Source organism: Lissotriton helveticus, chromosome 6 (assembly GCF_964261635.1).
Source record: "Lissotriton helveticus chromosome 6, aLisHel1.1, whole genome shotgun sequence".
Taxonomy (NCBI): domain Eukaryota; kingdom Metazoa; phylum Chordata; class Amphibia; order Caudata; family Salamandridae; genus Lissotriton; species Lissotriton helveticus.
In genome coordinates, this window is record NC_136067.1 from 1,904,937,937 (window position 1) to 1,904,962,293 (window position 24,357).

General features: G+C 44.7%; 1 protein-coding gene across 2 annotated transcripts in view; it reads left to right on the plus strand.

Moving 5' to 3' along the window:
• The window catches only part of LCLAT1 (lysocardiolipin acyltransferase 1), a 718,584-nt gene that overhangs the window by 462,742 nt on the left and 231,485 nt on the right, over positions 1-24,357 (plus strand). For both annotated transcript variants that reach the window (XM_078649857.1, XM_078649858.1), the window contains one exon: positions 16,177-16,293. In XM_078649857.1, coding sequence (XP_078505983.1) covers positions 16,177-16,293 — 117 coding nt within the window. The remainder of the gene's footprint in view (positions 1-16,176; positions 16,294-24,357) is intronic.

Genomic DNA, 24,357 nt, shown 5'->3' on the forward strand with positions numbered 1-24,357 from the left:
GGAGAGACTGGAAGATGTCTCACCATCCACCATCTTGGCCACGCCCTCCAACCACTTTTTAAAGGTGAATTTACTAAACCAAACTGGCACAGCATCTAGATAGTATATCCAGTGAACGATCTTGTGCACTTAAAGATCTGACCAGCAATGTTAGTACTTTTCTTTTTGAGGAACTCAATAGGAAAATGTTTATTTCTTATTTTTGGGGGCAGTCAATGTGGTCAACATACTGGAGAAAAGGAATTACCCATCGCCAATAAAGAATAGTCCACTGGAGCGTTTGGATAAATTAGAGAGAATTTGTATAGAATTGGGGCTTGCAACTGTTTCAATTTATTTTTTAACATTGTTATTTTCCACTTTGTTTTCAAGCTCTAACTCTTCCCACCAGTCACATTGATTTCTCTTCACCTCATACAAATAAGCCCTGTCCCTACCATAATGTGATAAAATAGATATATTAGAAATCAATTCAGGCATCATTTCTTTCTAAAAGTGAGCTTTTGGGAGCATGGTTAAGATGGTGGTGGAGTAGGTGCACAACTCCTTTGCTCCATGCCCAACCTCCCAGTTTAAAGCCTTTCCTTCCCTCATGACAATCCGTCAGGGTGGACATCACAGCGGACCTGCCCCGGCCACACTAGGGTGGCCGCAAAAAAACTCTACACTTGTTTCTGAGACAGACGGACACCTCAGGTTGAGGCATACAGGGCCTGGAGGCCTAGACACATGGGGTGCCATGCAAGGTAAGGTGCTGCATTCTGCAGAGGCCACACCTGCACATCTCAAGCTGAGCGTCCGGCAGCCCTACATTGAACACCCAGGGCAATGGAGAGCTATGAAGGCACCAGAGCTGCTCCTGCTGCTCATTTTTCAATTGGGCCCAAGGTCACAGGCCGGGCGTCAGACACACATGGCCCCCTGGGAGAAACTTTGCCCCCTTTTAACCGAGCAGCATCCCCAGATAGACCGCAGAGGGGACACCTGACTTGGGACTGTGGTGACCGATACCTGCTCTAGGTAACAGAGAAGTAGCCATAAACACCCTGGTTCACTCAAGGCTGTTTGTTCTAGTTGACCTGCATGGTGCGTCCCTGTGGTCTCATGAGCGCACCCTGAAGGGCTGTCAGCGGAGCCCAACCTGCTCCCGTGCCTCCCTCCTCTAAAGGACCTCAGTCTGACTGACAGAGACCAGGTCTGAGTTGAGAAACAGATTTCTTGTACTCCCAGTCTGGACTGAGACCATATAGCCCCAGCAGAAACTTCACTCCATGGAGAGAACCAGCTTGGGACCCTGGTCCAGACCAGAGTCCAGTTACCAACCCTTAGCGATTGCATCTAACATAACTTCCCCACGGTGACCTGAGTGAGGAGTGAGTGAGAACCCATACCTGTGAGATCCTTTGGCCGCCCATCAACGCCAGTGCTCCCTGGATGATCCCCTTTAGCTAACAAGGTGTGAGTGGGACCATTATCACGATGGCTACACACAAATCCAGGAAGTACACAACTCCTAAAATATGCTGGCCAAGATACTTGCTAAAAAAGAGGAGGTGCACAGTGAATGGAGCACACACAGGAGAGAGAGTAGGCACTCATCCCCACAGAGGTCCCTGCCTTCCAGAACTTGCCTTCCAGAACTGAACATCGCATCACCAGAGTTTTATGGAGGACCTTTACGGCAAACTTTGACAGGATATCTTCTCTCTCCAAAACAAGTTTTGGAAGATATGAAGGAGATGTGCCACAATCTGTGGGAGTTGAGACACACACTTGAAGACACAAGCAACACACAAGAATAGGTACTGGACTCCTTTAGAGGTGAACTGAATGAACCCACTGGACCAAAGCTTGTCACTGCAAACCTACCTGGAGGACTTGGAGATTAGATCCAGGAGGTCCAATATCCTCATCAGGCGAGTTCCCAGAGGAACTGAGAGAAGGGACATTGAGGATTACGTGAAGCACCTCTTCAATCATATCCTTCCTGACCTGTCTAGCACCAACGTACAGCTTGATAGGATCCATAGGGTCAACCTAAAATTTGGCACCAGAAACTCCTCATCGGACATTCTTACTACCGTCGAGGGGCCGCCATTCAATTTGAGGGAGTTACAATTTGGCTATATCAAGACCTCTCACCAGTTGACTTGCAGTGATGTGTCAACTTAGGCCAGCCACTGCGCTGCTACAGCGCAAAGCAGTGACAGAACGATGGGTTCAACCCTTTCGACTACTCTTCGCCTGGAATGCATATCTGACAGTGTTGATCCTAAATCTTCCAGAGCTAGAGCAGACTGTGTCTTGGTGGAAATACCCCTCCCCCAAAAAACTCCCCTCTCCCCGGCAGCAAGTCGACCATCCGTAATGCCTGGAAATTGGACAATGGTCACATTGAAGGAAACATTGGCATGCCCCTCTAGGGAAGAAATGCAATGCAGAAGGAAAGCAGATCTGGATCAACTACACAAAGACACCATTGAGGCATAATATCGGGCTTAAGCTGACCTATCTTTCAGATTCCAGAAAGAAGCACAACGGGCGGCGGACAATCTGCTTCTTACTGAACAGGAGGCTGGGCCAGAGGGAACGATGCACAGCATACATGGGACTGTAAGCAATGGATCATGAACATGCTGGGCGACTAAGCGGCCCTGATTTGGTATTGTCAACTCCACCAGGGAGCAGTTGTTATCTGTTAAGTTTAATTGACAGGTTTATAAGGGAAACAGATACCACTCATTTTTAGGTCTTGCACCTGGCGACCCAGCGCGAAGCGCTGTCGCCAGCGAGACCTATAGTTGTCGACTCTGCTGTAGGGCTAAAAAGGAGACAGGAGATGGGCACGCGCAGCATGCTGGAATCGGATCGAGACACACACGTTCATCACAGTTACGCGCTGTGCCCATCTCCTGTCTCCCTTGCAAACCTCCTGCAGTTAAGACTCCACGACCCGTCAATGCACCCTGAAGTACTCCCTTCTGCTAGCACAGCACACCAACACAATTGAGAAGCGCTCACCCACCCCACCGCCCCCCAGCACCCAGATCTGTCCCATCCGCTGGGGTCGCAGCTCTCCTTACTTGTGTAGGTCTCGCAAGTCCAGTCCCGAGGATCGCAGCTCGTGCCTGTGCCATGGCTGCTGGCGGCAGCGGGAGGCGCCACTGCGCCCCGTCGTTCCACTCGCGCGTCTTCCTGAGGCTCCGGCTCCCTCTCGGCTGCCCGCCTGCCCCCCGCACAACTCCTTACTCCGCCACCAACTCTTTGCCCGCACGCCGTCTCGCGCTACAGCAGCCTCCAAGCCCAGGTGGCCGCGCCGCTGACGTCAGCCGCGCCCCTGACGTCAGCCGCGCGCACGCTCACACAACTCCTGCTTTGTATTTTTTGCCATCAAAGCCTCCGTATACCATGCAGCCGATGGCTTAAAGTGCATTCTGGTAATGATTTTCCAGGGAGCCAGGTCATATAAGGCCTGATTAATCCACGTTGTTAGTTGCCCATTTGCATGCTGGGGACAGGAGGTGACTACTGGTTTTTCCTGCTTCAGTGCTGTTGTGAAAGTATTAGGTGTGATATGGGACCATTTACGAGCACTGCACTTCTTTTGGAGGTTGGGCTACTGTCAGGAGAGGTTCATAAATATCAAAAGGTACAATGTAATGTTGCCCTTTCTCTTAGATTAATTGTGAATTACTCATGGAGTTTTACAGCAAAAAAACGGAGGAGAAAACAACTGGTCACTCGCATTGTTTTCTGTGTGCATATTAACTACGAAGATTTCAGTAGGCAGCGGCCCTTTAGATTCTAACTGGTGTCGAAATAGAACTAGGGCAAGTGTTCACATGTTGTTCAGACTGATTACTCCAAATGCAAAAAATATTACAGTATGTTGAAATCGCATTACGCGCAACACTTTTTAAAAATAAAGTACGTCGTTGATTGATGGCAGAATCAGTAAATGACGGAAGTGGACATTTGCATTTTACCCCTTCCTAATAGCCTGCCAGAGTAATTTTTTTTTTAGGTGATACCCAGTTAATACCCAGTTAAAACAAGCATTTGCAATACAATAGGCCTCGCATTTACGTGAGTTAAAGCTATTGTAAGTGACAAAGCTGTTTATTTATGTTTTCAAAAAACGAAACCTAAATAAAAGGCATTGTCATTTACAATGCCAATAGCCCAATCTCGCGTAATTGCGAGACCTATTGCATTGCAAATGCTTGTTTACATTGTTACTTCCACCCTATATAACGCATTCTTGGTCCCATGGGGACGTTCAGTAATCAATCCAGGCACAAGCTGGGCCTTTTAGAAAGTCTGACTTACAGGCCACTGAAGGTACTTAGCTTGAAGGTCCGGGTGCCCTCCTTGGAAAGCACAAGGACTCTACGTGTGACATATGTCTCTTACAGAAAACTCCTCCCCTGAAGCAAGTCTGCCTACGCCTGTGCTCTCGCTGGTTTGCACGCCAAGACCTATTGACTGGTCCACATAAAAGAGAAGGGGTGGCTATACTACTGGCTAATACATATCGGGGCACGATAGTTAGTTTCCACTGTTGACGCAATGCTGGCAGTGCGGATAAAGCAACGCTTGCACACATTTACACTTAGCCTGTCTACGCCCCAAATGAAAATCAAGAAGCATTTGAGACACAAACCCTCAAATCATGGTAACTCCAGACACGGAGATACTGATATGGGGTGAGTTTAATACAGTGATCTCTCAGCACAAGGAGTGGGACAAATAGGAGCCTACTTGAATGTGGGGCGAACCTGGCTTAAGGAAATAAAACTCACTGACATTTGACAAACCAGTCTCCCCACCAGTAGAGACTACTGATTCTTCTCAGCCTCACACCAAACATGCGCTCGACTGGACTAGTACTAAGCCACCTCGCAGCTCCTAACGCAGGCCCTCCAGACCGAGAATAGAACCATGGCTCTTTTAGAACATGCCCCAGTACTCCTTATGCTGAGAGACCCTAATATGCCCACTACAGAAGTACTCGTGGCTAAATTACAACCTTTATAGAACATTATAGGCTCCATACTTGGGCGCATCACCACTTGCATGCAAGACAATGAGGGTTCGGTCTCACAGCTTGCCACACTCTGGAACACCCGTAAATCGATCCTTTGGGTGCAATTTATCTCTATTGCATCCAAACTCAGTACGGACAGGAGGGCTAAAAGATGGAAACTAGAATAGAGGGTGGGCAACTTGGAGCATCAGCATAAGACCTCCAGCTTCAAGAAAATTTGGTGTAAACGTGTTGCAGCATGACAACAGCTTAAAGCTCTAGATTGCGATGCAGCGGAATGCGCACTATTATGCACCAAACACAGGTACTAGGCTAGGGGCCACAAGTCTGGTAAACTACTGGCTTGGCAACTTAGAGCAATACAACAGTCTGCTAACGTGGCTCATATTGACAATATAGCCTATACTTCTGAAGAAATAGCACCAGAGGGGAGACTTTCTGTGCTGTGAGGGAGTGGAATTACTGTACCCCCACCTGACCGTTGCTTAACTTGACTGCATGGTTCATGAGGCGGTATCCCATGTGTGACATCGCCTCTTCACAAGGAATATGGAAAAAAGTGTCTTAGGTTAAAGAGTCCTTTAACGGATCTCAGAAAAGAAGAAAGTGACTGAGACTGTCAATCAGCCTTTTCAAAAGAAATCAAAGTACTCATTTGCAGGGCAGTTGATGTAATGCTTTTTCTCGTCATCTTGCTGGACTGACCCATTGAGAACTTAAATCTATGCTTGAAGTAAGTTTTAATATCCACTGATGTCAACACGTGACATATAATGGACATGCTGAACCTCTGTCATCCCTTGAGATGACCCATGCTCTCTTGATACCTCCTTATGCCTCTAGATATAGCCAATTTCTGACGCATGAACCTTTCGAGCAGTATGTGCCTTTTTCCTTGAAGCTCTTCTGATACTCTTCGTGGTGTGCTTCACATAGGCCAAATATGCATAAATGATCTCTAAAACATTTGCACCTCAGAGCAAATAACTGGATTTCACCAGGTAATGTTGTCTGGAGTATTCTTCCCTCTTTCTCCATATCATATTTTCATTAGATTACAGAGATCCTCCTCCTAGCATTTTTCCATTTCATCAGTCTTCGGAGACATTAGACGCACTTTACACTTCTACCTCAAAACCAGAGATTACTCTGCAATACTAATTGTGTTTTTTCGATCCATGGCGCCGGCTAGGGGTGCTAATTCCATCATGGCCAGATGGATTATGTTCTGTATCACCCATTGCAAGACTTTCCATAGGACTGTATCTCCATATGGTGTTTTGAGTACACTCCGGCAGAGCTAAGAAGGTTTGAGTAGCATTCTTCAGTCAGGTATCTGTTAGACGTATGCTGGGCTCTCGAGACTGAATCTCATAGCTAAGCTTGACCATGAACTTCTGTACAACCTATTTACAGAGGTCTACGATGCCCTCTATTTCCTTTTTCCTTCTCCCTTTCGTATCCTAGATTGTTGTTGCATCTGTCCAATGAGTATGAAATATCCTGAATTTAAGTTTAATTATAACAGCTTTCAAAGCAGTTTTTGGCTAGTTCAGTAGATAGGGATGGTACTGAGAAAGTTGATAATAAAAAGTGGCCTACGAACTAAAAGTAACCAACACCATGAAGAAAACTATCTTCTCTCATTGTATCATGCTTAACCCTTATTTATCAACCCTGTTGGAGAGGAAGAGCATTATGATTGTATCATGATTCTACCAAGTTGTCTTATGCTAAGTCCATTCTCGCGTAAATGACTCCTATTCTTTTAGCGACTCTGTGGATGAGATGATACTTTTTACTTAACCATGGCAAATAATATGTCAGTGGTATACATATTTGTACACGCTTTCAGTCCCTGAACTTTGAGCCCAGAGGTTTCCTCACAGCCCCAAATAATAAAGATGTCTTGCATGTTTTAGTGGAATTTCAAAATTTTTAGGTGTCATGGTGCCTGAAAATGGTATTGCAGTACCTATGACACACAGAAACATCATCCCATTGGTTAATATCATTAATTTAATATATATATAGAAAAAGGTCCTTATGCGGTGTTGAATTGTGAGCTGGGACACCTCTAAAGGGCGAACACATTGAACCTTAGAAGCAATACTGTAAACCTTTTCAGGTCTGGCTTAACAGCACAGCTGTCGCTTAACAGCACAGCTGTCGCAAGTTCTAATGTCATCATCCTAAAATAGAGCTTTTATGAGTATTACTTAGAGAGGCTTTGGCTCTGCCCTTATGTTGGTAGCCAGGAGTACATGTTTTTTTGGATAGACGTGTGCTTCCACAAAGCTGTGATTATTTTGTTTATCTAGCTGCCTGAGCCAGATTTAGTATGACTTCATAAGCTTTAACTTTTCAGGGGCATACACATGGCATTATAACGCTGTTAAAGTGACTTACACAACTAGGGGACACGTATCAAAATTGGAAATTGGGATTACCTAATTGCGATTTTCTGAGAATCGCAATTTGGTAATCGCAATTTCCAATGTATGAAACTCCATGAGTTTCATATACAGATTCCCAGGGGGTTGCCAGTCGACCTACCTCATTAATATTAATGAGGTATATCGCAATTTGCAACCCCCTAGGAATCGCTACAATCACGGGGATGGTGGCCTGCTGGGGTCAGCAGACCACCATGTCCGTGATTGCTGTTAAATAAAGCAATATTTTTGGGGGGGTGCTAGAGAGCCCGCGGCAAGAAGGCCGAATGATAGTGCTGCTCTACCGGCCGTAACAAGTGTCCTGAAATTATTCGCGGAACCGGCATGACTATATAAGATTTAAAGGCAGCACTGTGCAGTGGAAAGTAAGCGGACCATAATAATGGAGTGCGGGACCGTGACCTGCTCCATAACAAGATGGTGGCGGGAGCTTAGGCCTGGACATTGCCGGAGATGAAAGGCGCTGTACCTACCTACTGCTGCGGAAGCCCCGACTTGGGAACAGTAGGTGGGGGCTCGGCGATCTGCCTGTGAGCTGCGTTGCGAGTCTGGGGAAGAGCTCCGACCAGCGCAAGTGAGTGCCCCGACTGCTGCAGCCTGCTGGGCTGGTTGCAGTGCAGTGTAGTGAGGGTGCAGCCCATAATATCAACAACGTGGATCGGGTGAGGGGGTGCACTCCGGTTCGTGTGCAGCTCCAATATAGTGTACTGCAGCTGCAGATTGAAATGTATGGCGGAATGAGACTGTGAAGGACACTATATGCAGCGTGGGAAACAAAAGTATGGTACGGAAGATAACCCCATGTGGACATTTGAAAGTTAGAAGCGGAGCTGAGCTGAGGGCTGACTGGTGTGCTCTGCGCATCTCAACTTATGGCTCCCCTTTCGTGATTCTAGATGAGTATGGCTTGGGCATGGGAATTATAACAGTGGCAACTGGCCCCCTGCGCTCAGGGTCCTACGTGCGCCCACATGGACATCGCACTCAGGCACTTGGTGGTGGCGTTAGCACTTGTGGGCATTAAGATTGTGTGCAGCGGCTGGCAGAGGAGTGGAAACAAACAGTCGCAGAAAGCTGTGAGGATCCTGTGGTTGGCTGGCTGCCTTTGGAACTGAGACGATGGGCAAGTAAGATAAAAACAATCCAAATTGTCATTCGAATCCCACTGTTCGTTACGGCATACTATGGCGCACTCGGAAACAGAGCTGGAGATTGGGCAACCGTGTACGCCGTCACTGGGTGCTACTCTGCTGGCAATGCAGGAAAGTCTACAGGCCATAGATAGGAAGATAGACACCTTCACGATCAGAATGGACAATACCGCGGAGCAGGGCATCTCTGCTGTTGAAGATTAATCACATGCGACAGCGGATAAGTGCGGCGACATGGAAAAAATCTTAGAGGTCATAAGAGCAAAGAATGAAGATTTGGAGGCGCTCTCCCGGCATAACAGCCTGCCAATAATGGGGGTTCCAGAAAGCACTAATTCAGGTCGACTCGAAGATTACATCGAGGCAATGTTCAAAGAAGTGTTCGGTGCAGAGAACTTCTCACAAGTACTAATCATTGAGAAAGTGCACAGATCGCTGTCTCCTAGGCCACCAACGTGCGTGCCTCAGCGGCCTATTGTGGCTATGAACTTGAACTTTCGGGATTGTGATACCATGCTGCGGCTGGCAAGGGAGAAACGACATACCAGCTATCGGGGTAACTTCTTTTTTTCCGGATTTTACCATGGCAGTTGAGGCGGCATGCAAGGAGTTTGCTCCCATCAAGAGGAGGTTCCAGGAGCTGGAAATCCCCTATGCGATGATGTCCCCCTCGAGGTTGTGGATCATGCATGAGGGCAAGATGACATTTTTTCCAATGCTGAAAGCAGCTCAGGATTTCCATAAACAGGTGAAAGTGGAGCAAAAGAGTCCGAGGCGTTCGCCCTCCTCCGCATGCTCGGAGTCATAAACGCTGGGGTAAGACATTTTAAATTAGAACAAGCTTTGGGAAGGCGGTTCACTGCATGCTGGAACACATGGTCATCTGCAATGGTGAGGAGGGGTGTCAAAGTGAGAACTATATGACTTATGGATCGCTGATGTCCATGAACTATATTGGGCAGCCTGACTCAGGAGGGTTGGAGTCGGTAGATGATATGGACTGTGTTACGATATTGCATAATAGTCGTGAACATGCTGGTCATGTAAGGTAAAAGCAGTTTATCAAGATGTTCCCTAACTAACAATATTATTGCTACCACATCCGCTCTGAGAGTGGGAGTACAGGTATCTAGCCACCCCTTGAGGTTGTCCCCCATTACAGTTGGAATGTTGGTTGTGATTGTTCTCTGGGAGTGTCTACGGCATGATTGGGATGCTAAAGTGGGGAGGGGGAACTGGGTTGTTGTTTGTTCAAGCATAGAACCTCACTGGTGCCCAGATACACTGCTTGTACGGATACAGATGTATGCACATAGTAGAGGAATAGTATGCAAGTAAAAGAAACACCACACAAATGATTGGTGAGATTTGGCTAATGACATGGAACGTCCGGGGGCTGAATAACCCCAAAAAAATCAGGCAGGTGTTGGCCTATTTAGATAGGCATCAGGTACAACTGGGTTTACTATAGGGGATACACCTCACCAGCATTGGTGAGAGTAGGGTGGGTGCAAGGTGGGCAGCGGTAAAGGCGGCCTCTTCATATTCATCTTACGGTGGGGGGGGGTCATGGTTTAGTAAAAAGGAGCACTCCCTTAAGGCTTACTCATAAAGAATCAGATGATCTGGGCAGGTACATGCTTGTACAGGGGTGCCTTAGTGGACCAACCTTACAATTCTTACCACATATGGCTCTAATGTAGATGACCTGCCATTTTATTGTAGATTGGAGAATAGATTGTTCGAGCTCCAACCAGAAGTAGTACTATGGGGGGAGACATGAAAAACGTATCTGGATCCTGATATGAATCGAAGTGTGACCACTACATGGCAGGGGAAAAGCTCCGCACAAGTCATAAATGATATCATGTACACGCATAAATGTATTTATATATGGTGAAAACGGAACCCAAAGGCGCAGGAGGGCACACACATCTCCTCTGTACATAAAACATGGTCCAGATTGGACTATTGGCTGATCTCGGACACTGCTGCGCCTTGGGTCAAGGGAGTGATTCATCTTCCACGCACTCTCTCAGACCATTCTCCAGTGTCCCTGACTGTGAGTATCCCCACACAACTATCTGAGCCATGTCAATGGCGACTGCAGCCATCATCGATGCTGGATCTATTTTTAAAGAGTGGGTACATCAGGCTGTCGAGCTGTACTTTCTTGAGAATGAGGGCTCAGTGGAAGAAGCAGGAACACTGGGAGAAGCATTTAAGGGTACAATTAGGAGGACATATATTGGACTGCAGACAGGCGTGCTTAAAGATCTCCTATCCCGGATGAGCACAATAGAAAAATCCCTCACTAGTCTAGGAAAAGAGTATGCTGCCACACATAAAATGGAATCCTTAGTGGAAATTAGAGAGCAGATCACAGAGTATAATGAAACTATGGACGAAGAGATCAACAATTTGTCTGGAGAAGGTGGCCGTCGGAGCCACACATTGGCAGTGAAAATCAGGTCCCCGCGGATGCAGGAATACATTACGGAATGGGAGTGTCAGGGTGGCTCTAGGTGTCATGGCTCAGCTGAGATCCTAAAATTTGTTGATGAAGTACTACTCTGAGCTGTCTAGTAAATGCGAGGAGGGACCTAGCGGAGAAATACTCACCCTTTTTTAGGAGATTGCGCTTGCTTGACCATCCCTGGGGCAAAGAGAGTACCTGTGCAAGAATTCACAGTTGATGAGGTGAAGGAGGCGATACAGATGCTCCCCTCTGGAAAAGCGTCGGGTAGCGATGGCCTACAGAGTTAATTCTATAAAACATACGTGGACTTGCTACCCCAGCTACATAACATGTATTGCGAAGCTTATGCGAACAAAATGCTGCCTCCCGTGTTACGTGAGGCGCTAAGCCAGGCAAACACACAGGAAGGTGTGAGTCATATCGCCCGCTCTAACTGTTAAACATAGATACAGAAATGTTGGCAAAAATGGTAGCAACTAGACTGCGCCCACTGATACCAGCACTGGTCCTACCAGACCAGTTGGGTTTTATTCCGACCTGTTCCACCGCGCATAGTTGTTTGGTGTCATGTTTCAGATTGATGCGAATGTCAAAGCAGCGGCTGTGCTGCATGCGGCCAAAGCCTTTAATTCCATAAAATGGGGGTTCATGTTTGATGTATTGAGACTACCGTTTGCATTTATACACTGGTTGGAGCTGCTATATAATGCCCCAGTGGCCAGAGTGCGTGTGAACAACTCCAAACTTATATTGATATGTAAGGGAACGCGGCAGGGCTGTCCGGTTTCTCCACTGCTGTTTGTGATTCTTATGGAGCTATTGACATGTGTTATAAGGCAAAAGCTCTCAAACGCAGCATTGGGATTCTGGCAGCGCCCCTTTGTAATCTCCATGTATGCGGACAACATGGTATTGTATATTTGCAATCCAGAAGTGGAGCTCCATGGGTTAATTAGAGAGTACATAGTCTATGAGCAGCATTCTGGGCTCAGGATTAACGGGGATAAATCACCGGTCTTCCCATTAACACACAGTAGATGCTCTTTTGAGCTAGAATTTCTGCTGGAGTGGATGTGGAACCAATGAAATATCTGGGGGTATGGATCCACAAAGATCCCGAGATTGTCGTGAGGGAGAATTTTGGTTGTGCAGTTGCACACATGAAAGAACAGGTGGACAGATGGATCAAACTACCATTGTCGCTAGCAGATAGAATAGCGGTCATTAAAATGACCGTCCTTCCGAAGTTTTTATATCTGTTCTTTAATATCCTAATCAGGCTGCCGAAGATTTTTGGGCCGAAAAAATAAGTTCTGTTCTCATCCGGATGGCCTGGGCAAGTAAACAACCACGATGCAGATGGGAGGTCCTCACAAGGCCATATTCTGAAGGGGGCTTTGGGGCCCCTGACCTATACTTCTATTACTTGAGTGCACATGCCCATTTTCCACAGTATTGGTTCTTCCCCTGCTCCATTTCTGCTGCCCGTGGCAGGGTAGGCAGGTGAAATACATCCAGAACCCCTGACTGCCTTGCTCCACAAGGAGCAGCCATTGTTCCCTCGTCGTGAGATGATCACAATAGACTTTACGGCACAAGCGTGGCAGACATTGCAGGGCGGGCAGGGAAGCTTCCTATATATCCCCCGAATCTGCAGCTGGCGAGGCATCCGACCATTTCTGCAGCGCTGGAGCTTCAGGCACTCTCCATTCTGGTGGATTCTGGCTAGTCTAACTCCCCAGGGGTTTCAATTCCAAAAAGGAGGCAGACTTAGCTGCCCTCACCTGACCTTCTTCCATAGTCCACGTCCCGGACTACCCACCTGAGGGTAGGCACATAATTTCAATGTTAGGGGTACCAGAAGTAGTTATTCCTGCTGGGTCAGATCAACGGGTGAGGGATAGCATCAGCAAGTAGAGAGAGCAGCCCCAAGAGGCAGTCAAACCCCCCACACTGCGCCAACCTCCCCTCCCCACAGCCTGTACTCCAACTGGCACACTTCTCAGAACAATCCACAAAATGGTCGCTCAACATTCCACCTTGTATAGCCTGTCCCTAGAGTGTCCAGAGAGGTCCAGAACGCTCTGGAATCCCTCATATTACCCTATGGCACTAGACTATGAGGTAAACTTGTCAGTTAGCAGGCCACCATTTTGTAATTGATCACTTACTCCTACCTCCATTTTAAAAGAGCATCTGCGCCTCATTGTTATTTAGTAGCAATGGAGCGCCCAGAGACCTAAGGTCAACACCAAAAAGAATATGTAGTGGACACTAAAAGAAAAAAAATAGGAGGCAAAAATAAGGAAGGACCACCCAAAAGGCTGACAGGTCTAACAGTGACAATGAGTGATGCATACCTGAAAGGTACATTCATTACATTGGAGGAGATGCAGGCTCGTCAGACATGCTCTTCTTTTGAGGTTTTTACATCTTACAGATTGAGGGAAGAACTTAAAGCTTTTAACATACGACATCCGGAAGAGCCGTTAGTCTTGAAACCGCTCCAAGCCATGCTGGCGGGTCCTTCCCTTATGAAATTAGTAACTATACTAGATACCTCTATGCAGGTAGACAATGCACCAACACACTGTAGGGCTAGGAAGAGATGAAAAATGGTGCTAGACGCACCACTCCCAGAGAAGGACTGGGGCCACTGTTGCTCTCTCACAGGCTGGCTGCCTGCACATTGTAATCTGCGAATCATTCATATTAAATTCCTTCAGCAACTGTACTATGCACCAAAACAGTTAGAGGTTTGGGTTGCGCGAATCAGACGAGGCGGATTTTATACATTTTGCCTGGCTCTGTGGGAGGGTGCATGATTTTTGGGAGCAGGTTACCAAGACCCTGACCGACATTATAATGGAACCAGTGGAATGCACGTCACAGATGTGGTTACTGGGACTAGCGGGGCACTTGAAGCCGTAGAATAGGAGGTTGGTGTTGATCGCTCTGCTCTTGGCGAAGACGAAAGTGGCTCAATATTGGGATGGCAGAAATGTACCACGACAGCATCAGTGGTTAGAAGACGTTGCATACTGTAGAGATCAGCTATTGTGTTATGCTGAAGAACTTCCTATGTCATCTAGGCCAAAGGACGTTTGGGCCCCACTCGCAGCCTACCTATTGTCCATGCATGAAATGAATTTGTCTTGTAAAAAACAAGGGTTCCCTGAAGGAATGGATAAGAACACGAACCCCTAGGTCAGGGAATAACACAGTGAAGGTATCAACCTATAAAAAACACATGTGAACTCTCTAAAAAACATCTGTTTTTTAGAGAGTTCACATGTGTTTTTTATGAATTATTATTGCTTTATGTATTTTATTTTTATTTTTTAAGTAATTTGTTGCATAATTGTCTGACCCGACATTGTCATTTTTTGTACTTCAATTGTATGGTTCACATGCTTTTTAATTTTATAATTGTAACTATGTTTTGCTGACTTATGTTTAATAAAAATTGCCTTTAACTGGAAGTGGGTTGTTCATGTCCTACCACTATTACGTGGGCAAGGTTTTTTTCCACTGCCTAGGTTGATACCTTCACTGTGAAATGAATTTGTCTCCTGCAGCAGTTAACGATTGTATCCTGGACACTGCTGAGCAGATATGTGTGTTTATAACTACGTACAATGTTGATTTGAGTTGTCTGGCAATGGAATGTACATACCTGACACTTATGGTTTATATGTGTACATGATGTTTTCTTTGTATAAGATTAAAAAAGAAATATCGCAAAAATAATGCAATGTTTTTTTAAATGCTATTAGTTTTTCTTAAATGAAAACGGGTTCCATTTAAAAAAAAAAAAAAGAAAAGAAAAGTTTTCTTAAAATTTGTTAAAGAGGAGGCAGTCGTCCATGGGACCACTGCCTGGTATTAAAAAAAATGTCTTTACAACTATTCCCGAAGGGGTCCAAGGGCACCCCTTCCCATTTGCGTATGGGTTACCACCGCCCTACATGAAGTAGGTGGTAAAATGCGAATGATTTGCTACTCCATTCACAGTCACAAAACATTCATACATACTATTAGAATTCGCTCTTTGGAAGGGTGCCCTAAACACTCCCCTTCCAAATACCGAATCGCAAACCCATTTTGCGATTCGGTAACAGGCTACCAAATTGCAAAATGGGTTTTGATACATGTAAAAAGCCTTTTTGCGTTTGCAAACGGGCCGATTCTGCAAAATGGCCAGTTTGCGAACGCAAGTTTGATGATACATGTGGCTCAATATAATTTACTTTTTTCTGGCATAAGTTAAAATTTGACTTAAAACAAAAAGTCCCCATCCTACTGGCTGTGACATCACTTAGTATGACATCCAAAAGCATCGACTATGCAAAGTAGTCCACACATTTTTCTTATGACTAGTGCTCTGTGTCGCAGTGAGGGCAGAGTGGAAAGACCGTCTTGAGGCTTCAGAGTCACAGTGGGACAATGGCTAGATCCTCCTGACCCGGCCTTTGTATGCTGTCCGAGTGTATGTTATTGGTGTCTAGAGGGTTAAACCCAGAAACCCGGGCACCAGTTTCAGTGGGTAGTAATTGTTGTGCCAAATTCGGGGCACTTTGGCAGCGGCACTGGAGCTTGAAGCGCCCTATAAATAAAAGGCCATGAAGCAGCTCACTTTAACGCAATACTAAAGTGTGCGTCTTGTGCGGTGAACTAGAAAGTGCCTGTAATGTAACTCCTCGTTAGTGGCTCCCATGGCTCTCACAAGCGAGGCCAGCGCGCATTTATTTCAAGTGCCTCTCTCGTCTATAGTGCCTGTTCAATGGAACCTGCGCGCACGGGGTGCTGAAGTGGACGGATGCCTCTAGTAGCTGACGAGCCAAGCGCACAAAGCCCCTTATCTCCCGCGCTTTGACATGAGAAGAGAAGTCATTGTATTGCCGCGCTCATTCCCCGCGCGCGCCGCCTGCGCACATCACTGTATGATTTGCTGCCACATTTCCTGCTCTCTGTCTCCCTTCCCTTTCTTGGCCTGTCGTCCATTGATGAATGCATGTTTTTGTTCTTTCCGTTTTTGTTTAGCAAACACCAAAGCCCGCAGCGACGAATTTGCTGAGAAGAATGGACTTCAGAAATACGACTACGTCTTGCATCCGAGAACCACGGGCTTCACTTTTATTGTGGACCGCCTGAGGGAAGGTACTGGAATGAACGTTTTACTATGCCCGCTTTCTGCAGTCTATCATTCGGCGTGCTCGCGTGTCTCCATCAACGAGCAAGGGCTGTAATGGCCCAAACAGATGCAACGCGCTCAGTGCGCCGCATTTGTGATGGACTGTTCTATGCCAGCGGCACGGGCACTGGGAGGGAGGGATTGACTTGTTTTCACTAACCTATACGCTTTACCGAGTTAGATGGCTTATACTTGGCATTCACTGCTACGTCGCAATCATGGGGTTAATGCCATGAAGTTTCTGCTGCAAGAAAATCATGCTCTTTACCTTTCTGATATATGAAAAATAAGTAACTCTTTTCATGTGTCTGAAGGTATGAATTTTGGCAAAAATGTTTCCTTTTACCTACTGCTTACAATATACCGAATGGGCTTGAGGCCTCTCCTTTCAACCTTTGGCTTTCTTCAACCTTTCGCTTGAGATGTTGTCAATTACTCCTTGGCTCCGGCCAGCGGAGTCCGCCTCTCTAACCTAATGCTATTGACTGCAGCTTTCCTCCTCTACTGGAGAGCTTGCTTGAACTGTATTAGGGCCTACTTTACATCTATATATTGGTCTACTGATTACTACCTCCCATATGTCTCAATGTATTGTGCTTATTCTGCAGGTGATGGCACATTAGACACAGAACTATTGGCTTTGCCAACGCGTGTTTAATTTGCCTGACTATCACTATTTCCCATCTTGCATACGAAGAAAGAAAATTTGAAATGCCCAAACTTGTGACAACTTATATAAACATATCAACCTTTGAGGGGTACCTGGAACTACTTTGCATTTTCTTTAGTGACATTTAACAAATTGTTTTCAGTTGAAAAGATTATAGTTAACTTTAAAAAGACGTCAGTGTTAAAGCACAGTGTAGCCACAAGGCCGCAGCCTGGCATGCACTGTTGATCTCACAGGTGCACAGGGACCTGAGCTGAACATTGGATGTCCCCCCGGGGCGCACTGGCAGGGTAGCGGGTATCCCGGTTGTGCATCCCTCTTAATGCAGTGCATTGAAAGTATTCAAGGCTATCATTGCAAAGAGCTTGTACTAATGCCTGTTAGAGCTCTGCCCCAGAATTACCTTTACCGGGGTAGTCCCAGTAATTCTGGGGGTAGAGAAATGATGACAATGATGAGCTTTTATGGGATAACAAAGAATTGGACGTACCTTGACATTTTTTTGTCATTTTCCTTAATATTCATTAAAAAGACGTTGTCTGTTTACAGCAGGTGAAATTTCCAGGTGAAAAACCGCAAAGCTGTGATGTTCCCATAAAAACTATATTTCCGACATGGCAGGTAACACCTGCTAACAGCTCTGCTGGAATTATTGTGCCACTTGTAACGAGGGCCTAAAATATTGACCCACAAGTTAGTATGCACTGATTGCTTTTGAGGGTACTATTGTTGGCTACTGGGCAGGCTACTATGGCCCGCCTAACTGTGTGATTTTACAAAGTAGGACCAAAGAGGTCAATTCCATTTTGTATTTAAACATTTTCTTTTTGTACAATTTAGAGGTATTTTTCAGTTACTCTTTTGTGTGTGAGAAGAGATCAGAGACAAAGAAAAAAGGATGCAAATGGAAGACCAGCATTGGCAAAACCAGGAAGTCTATCTATGGCTGACAGCTTTTTGAACAAACAGCTGGGCCCGTAACAATCTAAAAATAACTATTGGCTAACAGCAAAGGTATTTTGGGGTCTCAAACTGTCTAAAAGCCCTCATAATTATTTTATACGTAAGATTATTAATTACTATAATCTAAAGGATTTTGCTGTTTTGGATAACGCCAGACCTAAACGAAAGATAAATAAATTAACAGTATAGGCTACCTAATTGCCAGAAAGGGCTTTTTTTATCGACTTCATAAGACAATGGTCGAGTAATTCATTTAATCTTTTTGAGGACATATGTGTACTGTTAGTGGGACTGAACTCTTCTACCGCAAAGTAATATCCGAGGTAATCAGTGGTGTTTCCTGTGCCTCAAAGGGCAAAACAAATATTGAATAGAATACAGTGCTCTTAATTAACAAATTTAACTTTTAGGCACTTTAATATGAAACGCATAAAACGCTGTATATCAAAGTGAACTCTAAATCATGTCAAGTCCTGTCTTAGTACGATGTATGACAAAAGCCCAAATCTGACATCCAAGTAGTGCACTTGGCCTCTCTCATTTTTTCTCCCATGAAGTGTAAGTTTTAAAGTACTGATGCGGTCATATGTGCTTCAACCAGTGATAGCACTGATAATGTAGCTTGTGATGTCATGGGTGAGGTCATGAACCGTGCTTTAGAGATATCATGGTTGCAAGCCAAATATAGCTGAGCAATTTCAGTGGCGTAAGGTTTTGAATATAATATCCATGAGGTCCATTGAGGTCCATTCAACTGAAGTATTTTAAGGATCTTTTTATTACCTACGTTTATATACTTAGCATCTAATCATAATACTCCTTCTACAAAGTGTTTTACTGAAAACATTTGTATGTGGGTATTGTCGTCATTTATAAAAAGCTACTTTCACCAACCTCACAATAAATTGCACTACTAAAACCTCTGAAAGTATAGCACAAACTGAAGGGATACAAAATGGCATTGAGCTGAAAGGTAACATGTAAATTCAGCGTCTTGGGCTAAGCGTCCCAAAGATGGGTCTACAAAATTTTCAGAGAGATCCTCTTCTCGGCAGCAGTTGAAAATCCTCGGGTGTTTACAAGGCAAGGCTACTGAATATAAGTGTGGCAGGGTATGCTCAGCTGTGAGTCCCTTGCTCACTTTGCCACTGGATTCAAGCAAGCCGGGCTGAAGACGGCTGTAATGCCAGAAACCGGTCCTCGGAAGCTTGTTTCCGGTCCAGGGAAGGCATGGCTTGGCAATTCGGGCTGGACTGTTACCATGAGGCACAGGGTCAGACTGATTTGCATATAGCCATGTCTGAACTGGGGTGGCAGAGTGGGCTAAAGAACGGTGATGGATCAAACCCAGATCTTTTGACTGGGTGTGAGTGTTTGATTGGTTCAGATGCTCCGTCCATCACCACCCCTTTTGTAAAAAATATTAAAAGGCTAAAAAATGGAAATAAATATTGATAAAGTAAAGTATTAGCCCACCAGCCCTAACTCCGAAGTGGTCTTATTTTGGGGTGGATATGCACATGTTCAGCCAAAAGGCCATCACTTACAATGCAAGCAAGCCAATGGCTGAAGTGGGCTGTCTCATTGCCCCATAATAAACTCCGTGGTGGCATGAAGCAAAATGTGAATGACCGCTGGGCAGATCAGTGGATAAAAAGAGCTGACCAAAGGCTTCTCTTTAATTTTTTTTTTTTGTTTACGATTTTTCGCTCTGGCTATAGCAAATACCTTTTGATTTTGCTACAGTGATATATTTAATCTACTTGCATATAAAGACTTTTAACCAGCCCTCTTCATTCATTGGTCTTTGGTTGCATCATTAAAAATGTTCTTCTGCCCACTACAGTATACAGCATGGGGCAATGAGTCCCTCATTTCAGCCATTGGTTAACTTCTCTGTCAGTAGCTGCATTTTGCTCCGTCACAAAGAGCACATCCATACAAACTATTTCAATTCAGTGCCGGGGACTGCTTTTTCACAGTGTGCTGCATGAAACCAAAATTTCCTTATAGCCTGTGTTTGTTATGTATATGGTGAGGGTCCAGCAACGCCTGAAAAGTATGGTTTTACAGAAACCATGATTAATTGGCTCTGTCAATGTTTTTTTAATTACATGTGGCTGGTAATATGGCTAAAACGGTTTCTAGGCCAGACCTAACAAGAAGCTCAGCCTTCTCTATTTATTTGTTTGTTTTCTAAAGTGCGTACAAGATTTATAAGGACTTAAGACCTCATTACAATAGTTAATTGCCAAAAACCAATTCAAGTATTAGCCTTCATTTGAGACTATACAAAGTTATATATGCATATGTCACATTATTATAAAGGGTTTATATTGAAGAAAGTGGAAACGCTAATGACAAATCAATGCTTTGGCCTAACCTTTGAAGAGCTTTCTTACTTGGGAAGGGTTTGAGTTCTTCTTTAAAGTATTAAAACGTAGGTACTTTCTGAATAGAGGGAAGTTAGTGTAGCTGGTTTGGATTTCATTGTCCATCTTTAACAGCCCATCCTTTATCTGTACCCTGATGATTACTTGATCGAAAGTTGTTTCTGGCTCACTTTACTGAGACTGTTTTGCAGTAAAATACTTATTCATGGTTGGTAAATTAGATTCCATTGGGTTAGGTAATAGCAAAACCCATTATTTAAAGCTCGGGGATTTGACAAAACCAAATGTGAATGACAGCATGTTATTAATAATATTTTGTTGGGACTTTGAAAAATGTGGAAATTAATCTTCGATTACATTTTCGATGACTGTTAGTGATACGTTATGCAGGCTGATAAAGTGCTTCTGCTCTTAATGTGGCTTAACTTAAAGAGTAGCAAAACTCTTAAACTATTTTAGGTATAGTACAGACAACATTTTTTTTTCACTTAAAAAAGGGATTTTATCCACAATTGTATATATTTATTTAAAATATAATTTTACATCCCTAAAAACACTTTTATTGGAAATAGCTGAAGTGTATCTAAAACTATTGCTGCCATTTGCTTAAAATGAAGTGAACTGGTCAAGGCTCCTGCATATGACTCTTGACTATTAAGCCATTCTTTTTTTGCACGATTCTACTTTCTAAACGGCTCTCACACAATACTGAATTAGGCACATAAGACCCTGGGAAACGCACTGCAATATAGATTCCAAGAAATGTACAACAAAAACAGCAAATATTCATACTTTATACATCAAAATTATTTGTTCGCATTGCCCTTTCCTCTGACTAGTTTTATGCAAACCTATAAATCATGCACTTGGTCTGTGTTCCTTAGTGCCAGAATATGCCAAGTTCCTATATAAGACAGTCCTGTAGCAGTCATTTAAAGGACGTTTCGTACATGCTTCTCAGAGCTCATGAAGAGGGCATGAAAAAGAAACACTAAAGAAGCGAACTTTAAGAAAGGACATCATGTTTTTTGTGGTCCTCCCACTTTTTCTTTTTTTTGTTTTCTGGCTTTAAAACGGTGTGCACAATGACATTACTCAACTGTGTGACAAGGTCTATGCTTTTCCCCGAAAGTATGTTCTCTGGAGTGGTTTCACCTAATTGGCTTAGTTAAGTTTCCATTAATGTCATTGTGTATTGTCAAGAAAATGCAGCACAGGTCATTTGTGGGCTGCAGTGTGTATTTATATCACCTACTTACAGGGAAAAAGTAGGTCAAAAGGGTATGGCTCCAGGGGGCACTATTGTGCTCATGTTGGGCTTCAGTTTAAAAGCACATGTCAAAGAAAAGCGCTTGTTGCCACATAGAAAAGTCTTCTTTTATATATTAGCTAAGACACCCTAAAGTGTACTTGTTCTCGTAGAAGGCTAAATTCTTAATATAAAAAAGCGGGGTGTGCTAGATTTTAAGGAAAACGATGTCCTCATTGTGAACAGTAAAACCGTTGCAAATGGTTTTTCCCTGTGTAGATAAAGCTGTATTTTCCGCTAACAGGCCTGGTTATAAATAAGTCACTTTATTTACGCTTGGCCTGGGAAAAGTTTTGAATGGTCAGTCAAAGCTATTTTCCATTTTACAAAAATATTATTCACTGGTGAAAGTAGACTTTTGATAATTTCAGTGAAAGAGTTACTTTTTAAAGTGTACATGGTACTGCTTGAGAGAAACTAGTTTATAAATGGTTTGCGTCATAGCCCTGCTCTAGACGCAGTGCGAATTCCTGGCTGACAGTTAATCAACCCTCCTCTTGAAAGTCAATAGCTTGGCCTCTGGAAGCAGGAATTTTGGAGTTGTATTACCAGTAGCCATTTGTGCAAATGTTTTATGTCCGCAAGGTGCCTTTTTATTCCAATATGTGAGTTCAACATGTGTGCTGTACAAAAAACTGGTTTGTTTGATTTAAAAGAATAAACATTGGTTCCATGTATATTACGAATCTAGCCCACATATACAGTACACATGACCTCTGACTTGCCTCTTAGTTTTACAGCACAATTGTCAGGTTGAGGACAGGAATGTTGCTCCGTTTATGTTTAAAAACTCTCACTTTTAATAAATATATTTCTAAACCATGATGTGGAGGCGCACTGTCATTTACAGTCAACAAATTTGCCATTGAAAAGGTCATCACATTTTTTCACTGACACGCAGTTTTCCTGATAAAACTACATAGCATACAAACAATGTTTGGAAATCTTGTTTCTGCAAATATTTATAATTTACACATCACCAAGTAAAGTTTTCTGATTTGTATTAAAATCTGTGTTTCCATTACACTTCTAAAGTACAAAGAAGTGCTTTCCAAATTGCTGATCTATTTTGAAATATTTGTACTGTTCATTTACAAGTGATTGAGATGTTGAGTTGGAAAAAAAATGACAGCCTTTCCTTCCTTAGCATAATTATCAGACAGTTCATTTGACAAAATCCTCTAACTTAGCAGTCAGAGAAACGCCAGTTTCAGAATAAAATATGCAGTGTCACACAGTTCCTATGAATTTAGTAGGACTGTCGATTGGATCAACAAAACTTACATTGGTAAACGTTGGTCCGGCTAGCTCACAGTGCCGCATCTAAATTCCTAAACCTCCAGAGGTATAGATGCTGTCGGCGCCTCGAACATGACCACCCTTATTCCCAAGGAATCAGTGGAAATCTATCTAACCCTCTTGCATGTCACTTTTGCATGCCCAAGGTTTCAAAAAGAGAAGGGTCAATTATATATTTTCAGATGTTTTTATTGAAAAGAACTAATGCAGGTGTCTCCAACCAGTCGATCACGCTACCGTTCGCTGACAGGAATCTTCAGAGTAGCTCCTAGCCTTGAGTTCATTTTCAACTAAGGACTGCAATAAATAATTGTTGAATTTTCATTTTTAAGTTAAGGAAATGCTATGTTTATATTACATTTGTATGAGGCTGCAGATAGCAGAGCCTTGTAATGAGTGGTTCTCCACTCCGATATATAGGGGTCACAGAGGTTCAGAACTGAAGCACTGAGGTATTTAACTCTTAAATAAGTCTTCTCAGCTCAATATTGGAGCATGAGAACATAATGATATATCCGAAAGAAACAGGTTAGTGTTAGATTCCTTACCTTAGAATATCCCCAGGCGTCAGACTGGATCTAGAAAGTTTTGCGTAGCAGTACCCCTACGTGTCGGTAGGTGTCGTCTGCGGCTCCGTGCCCGTAGTCGGCGTCGTGATCGCCGGGATGACGTCGTCGGAGTACTTAGACGCCGCCCTCGCGCGCTGACGTCAGTTCTTCTTTTTTCCGCGCCAGCAAGCGCAGATCCGGGAAGAGCAGTACACCTAGTCAATTTTTAACTAACTTTTTCGATCTGTTTTGGATCTTCTCGAGTCGACCTTAGACTCCGTTGCTGGTAGGGATGCCCGGTTTCAAGCCACATGACAATTGTCACCGAATGATGTCGGTGACCAACCCCTACCGTCTGTGCCTTTATTGCCTCTGGGCCGACCATGACGACAAGTCATGCCCCGACTGCCGGGCCTTGACCTCAAAGGCTAGGCGGGAGCGGTCCCGCAAGCATCTCGAGCTCCGGCAGTCGGCCCCGCCCCGCTCGAGGTCCCGGTCGAGAAGGTCGAGGGACCAGTCGCGGGGCCCTAGTCGTCACCGCTCGACACGTCACCACCACTCGTCGGGCTTCAAGTCCTCAGGTAAGTCGAGGCACTCTAAGAAGTTGTCAAAGAGGCGCCACCGGTCTTCTGACTACCCCTGATGCTCGCGCGACGCGGCCAGGGGTTCGGGCGACACTGCCCACACGGCTCCGCCTGAGCTACAAGCGCTGCGTCCAGCTCCACACCCGCCAGTCCCTGGGCTGCACGCGACGCCGGAGGAGATCAGCGCCTTCTTCGCGGCCTTGAGGAATTGCTTCCCTCCACCGGACCCTGCCGAGGCGCCTTCGGGCCCCCGGGTCCGGCTGG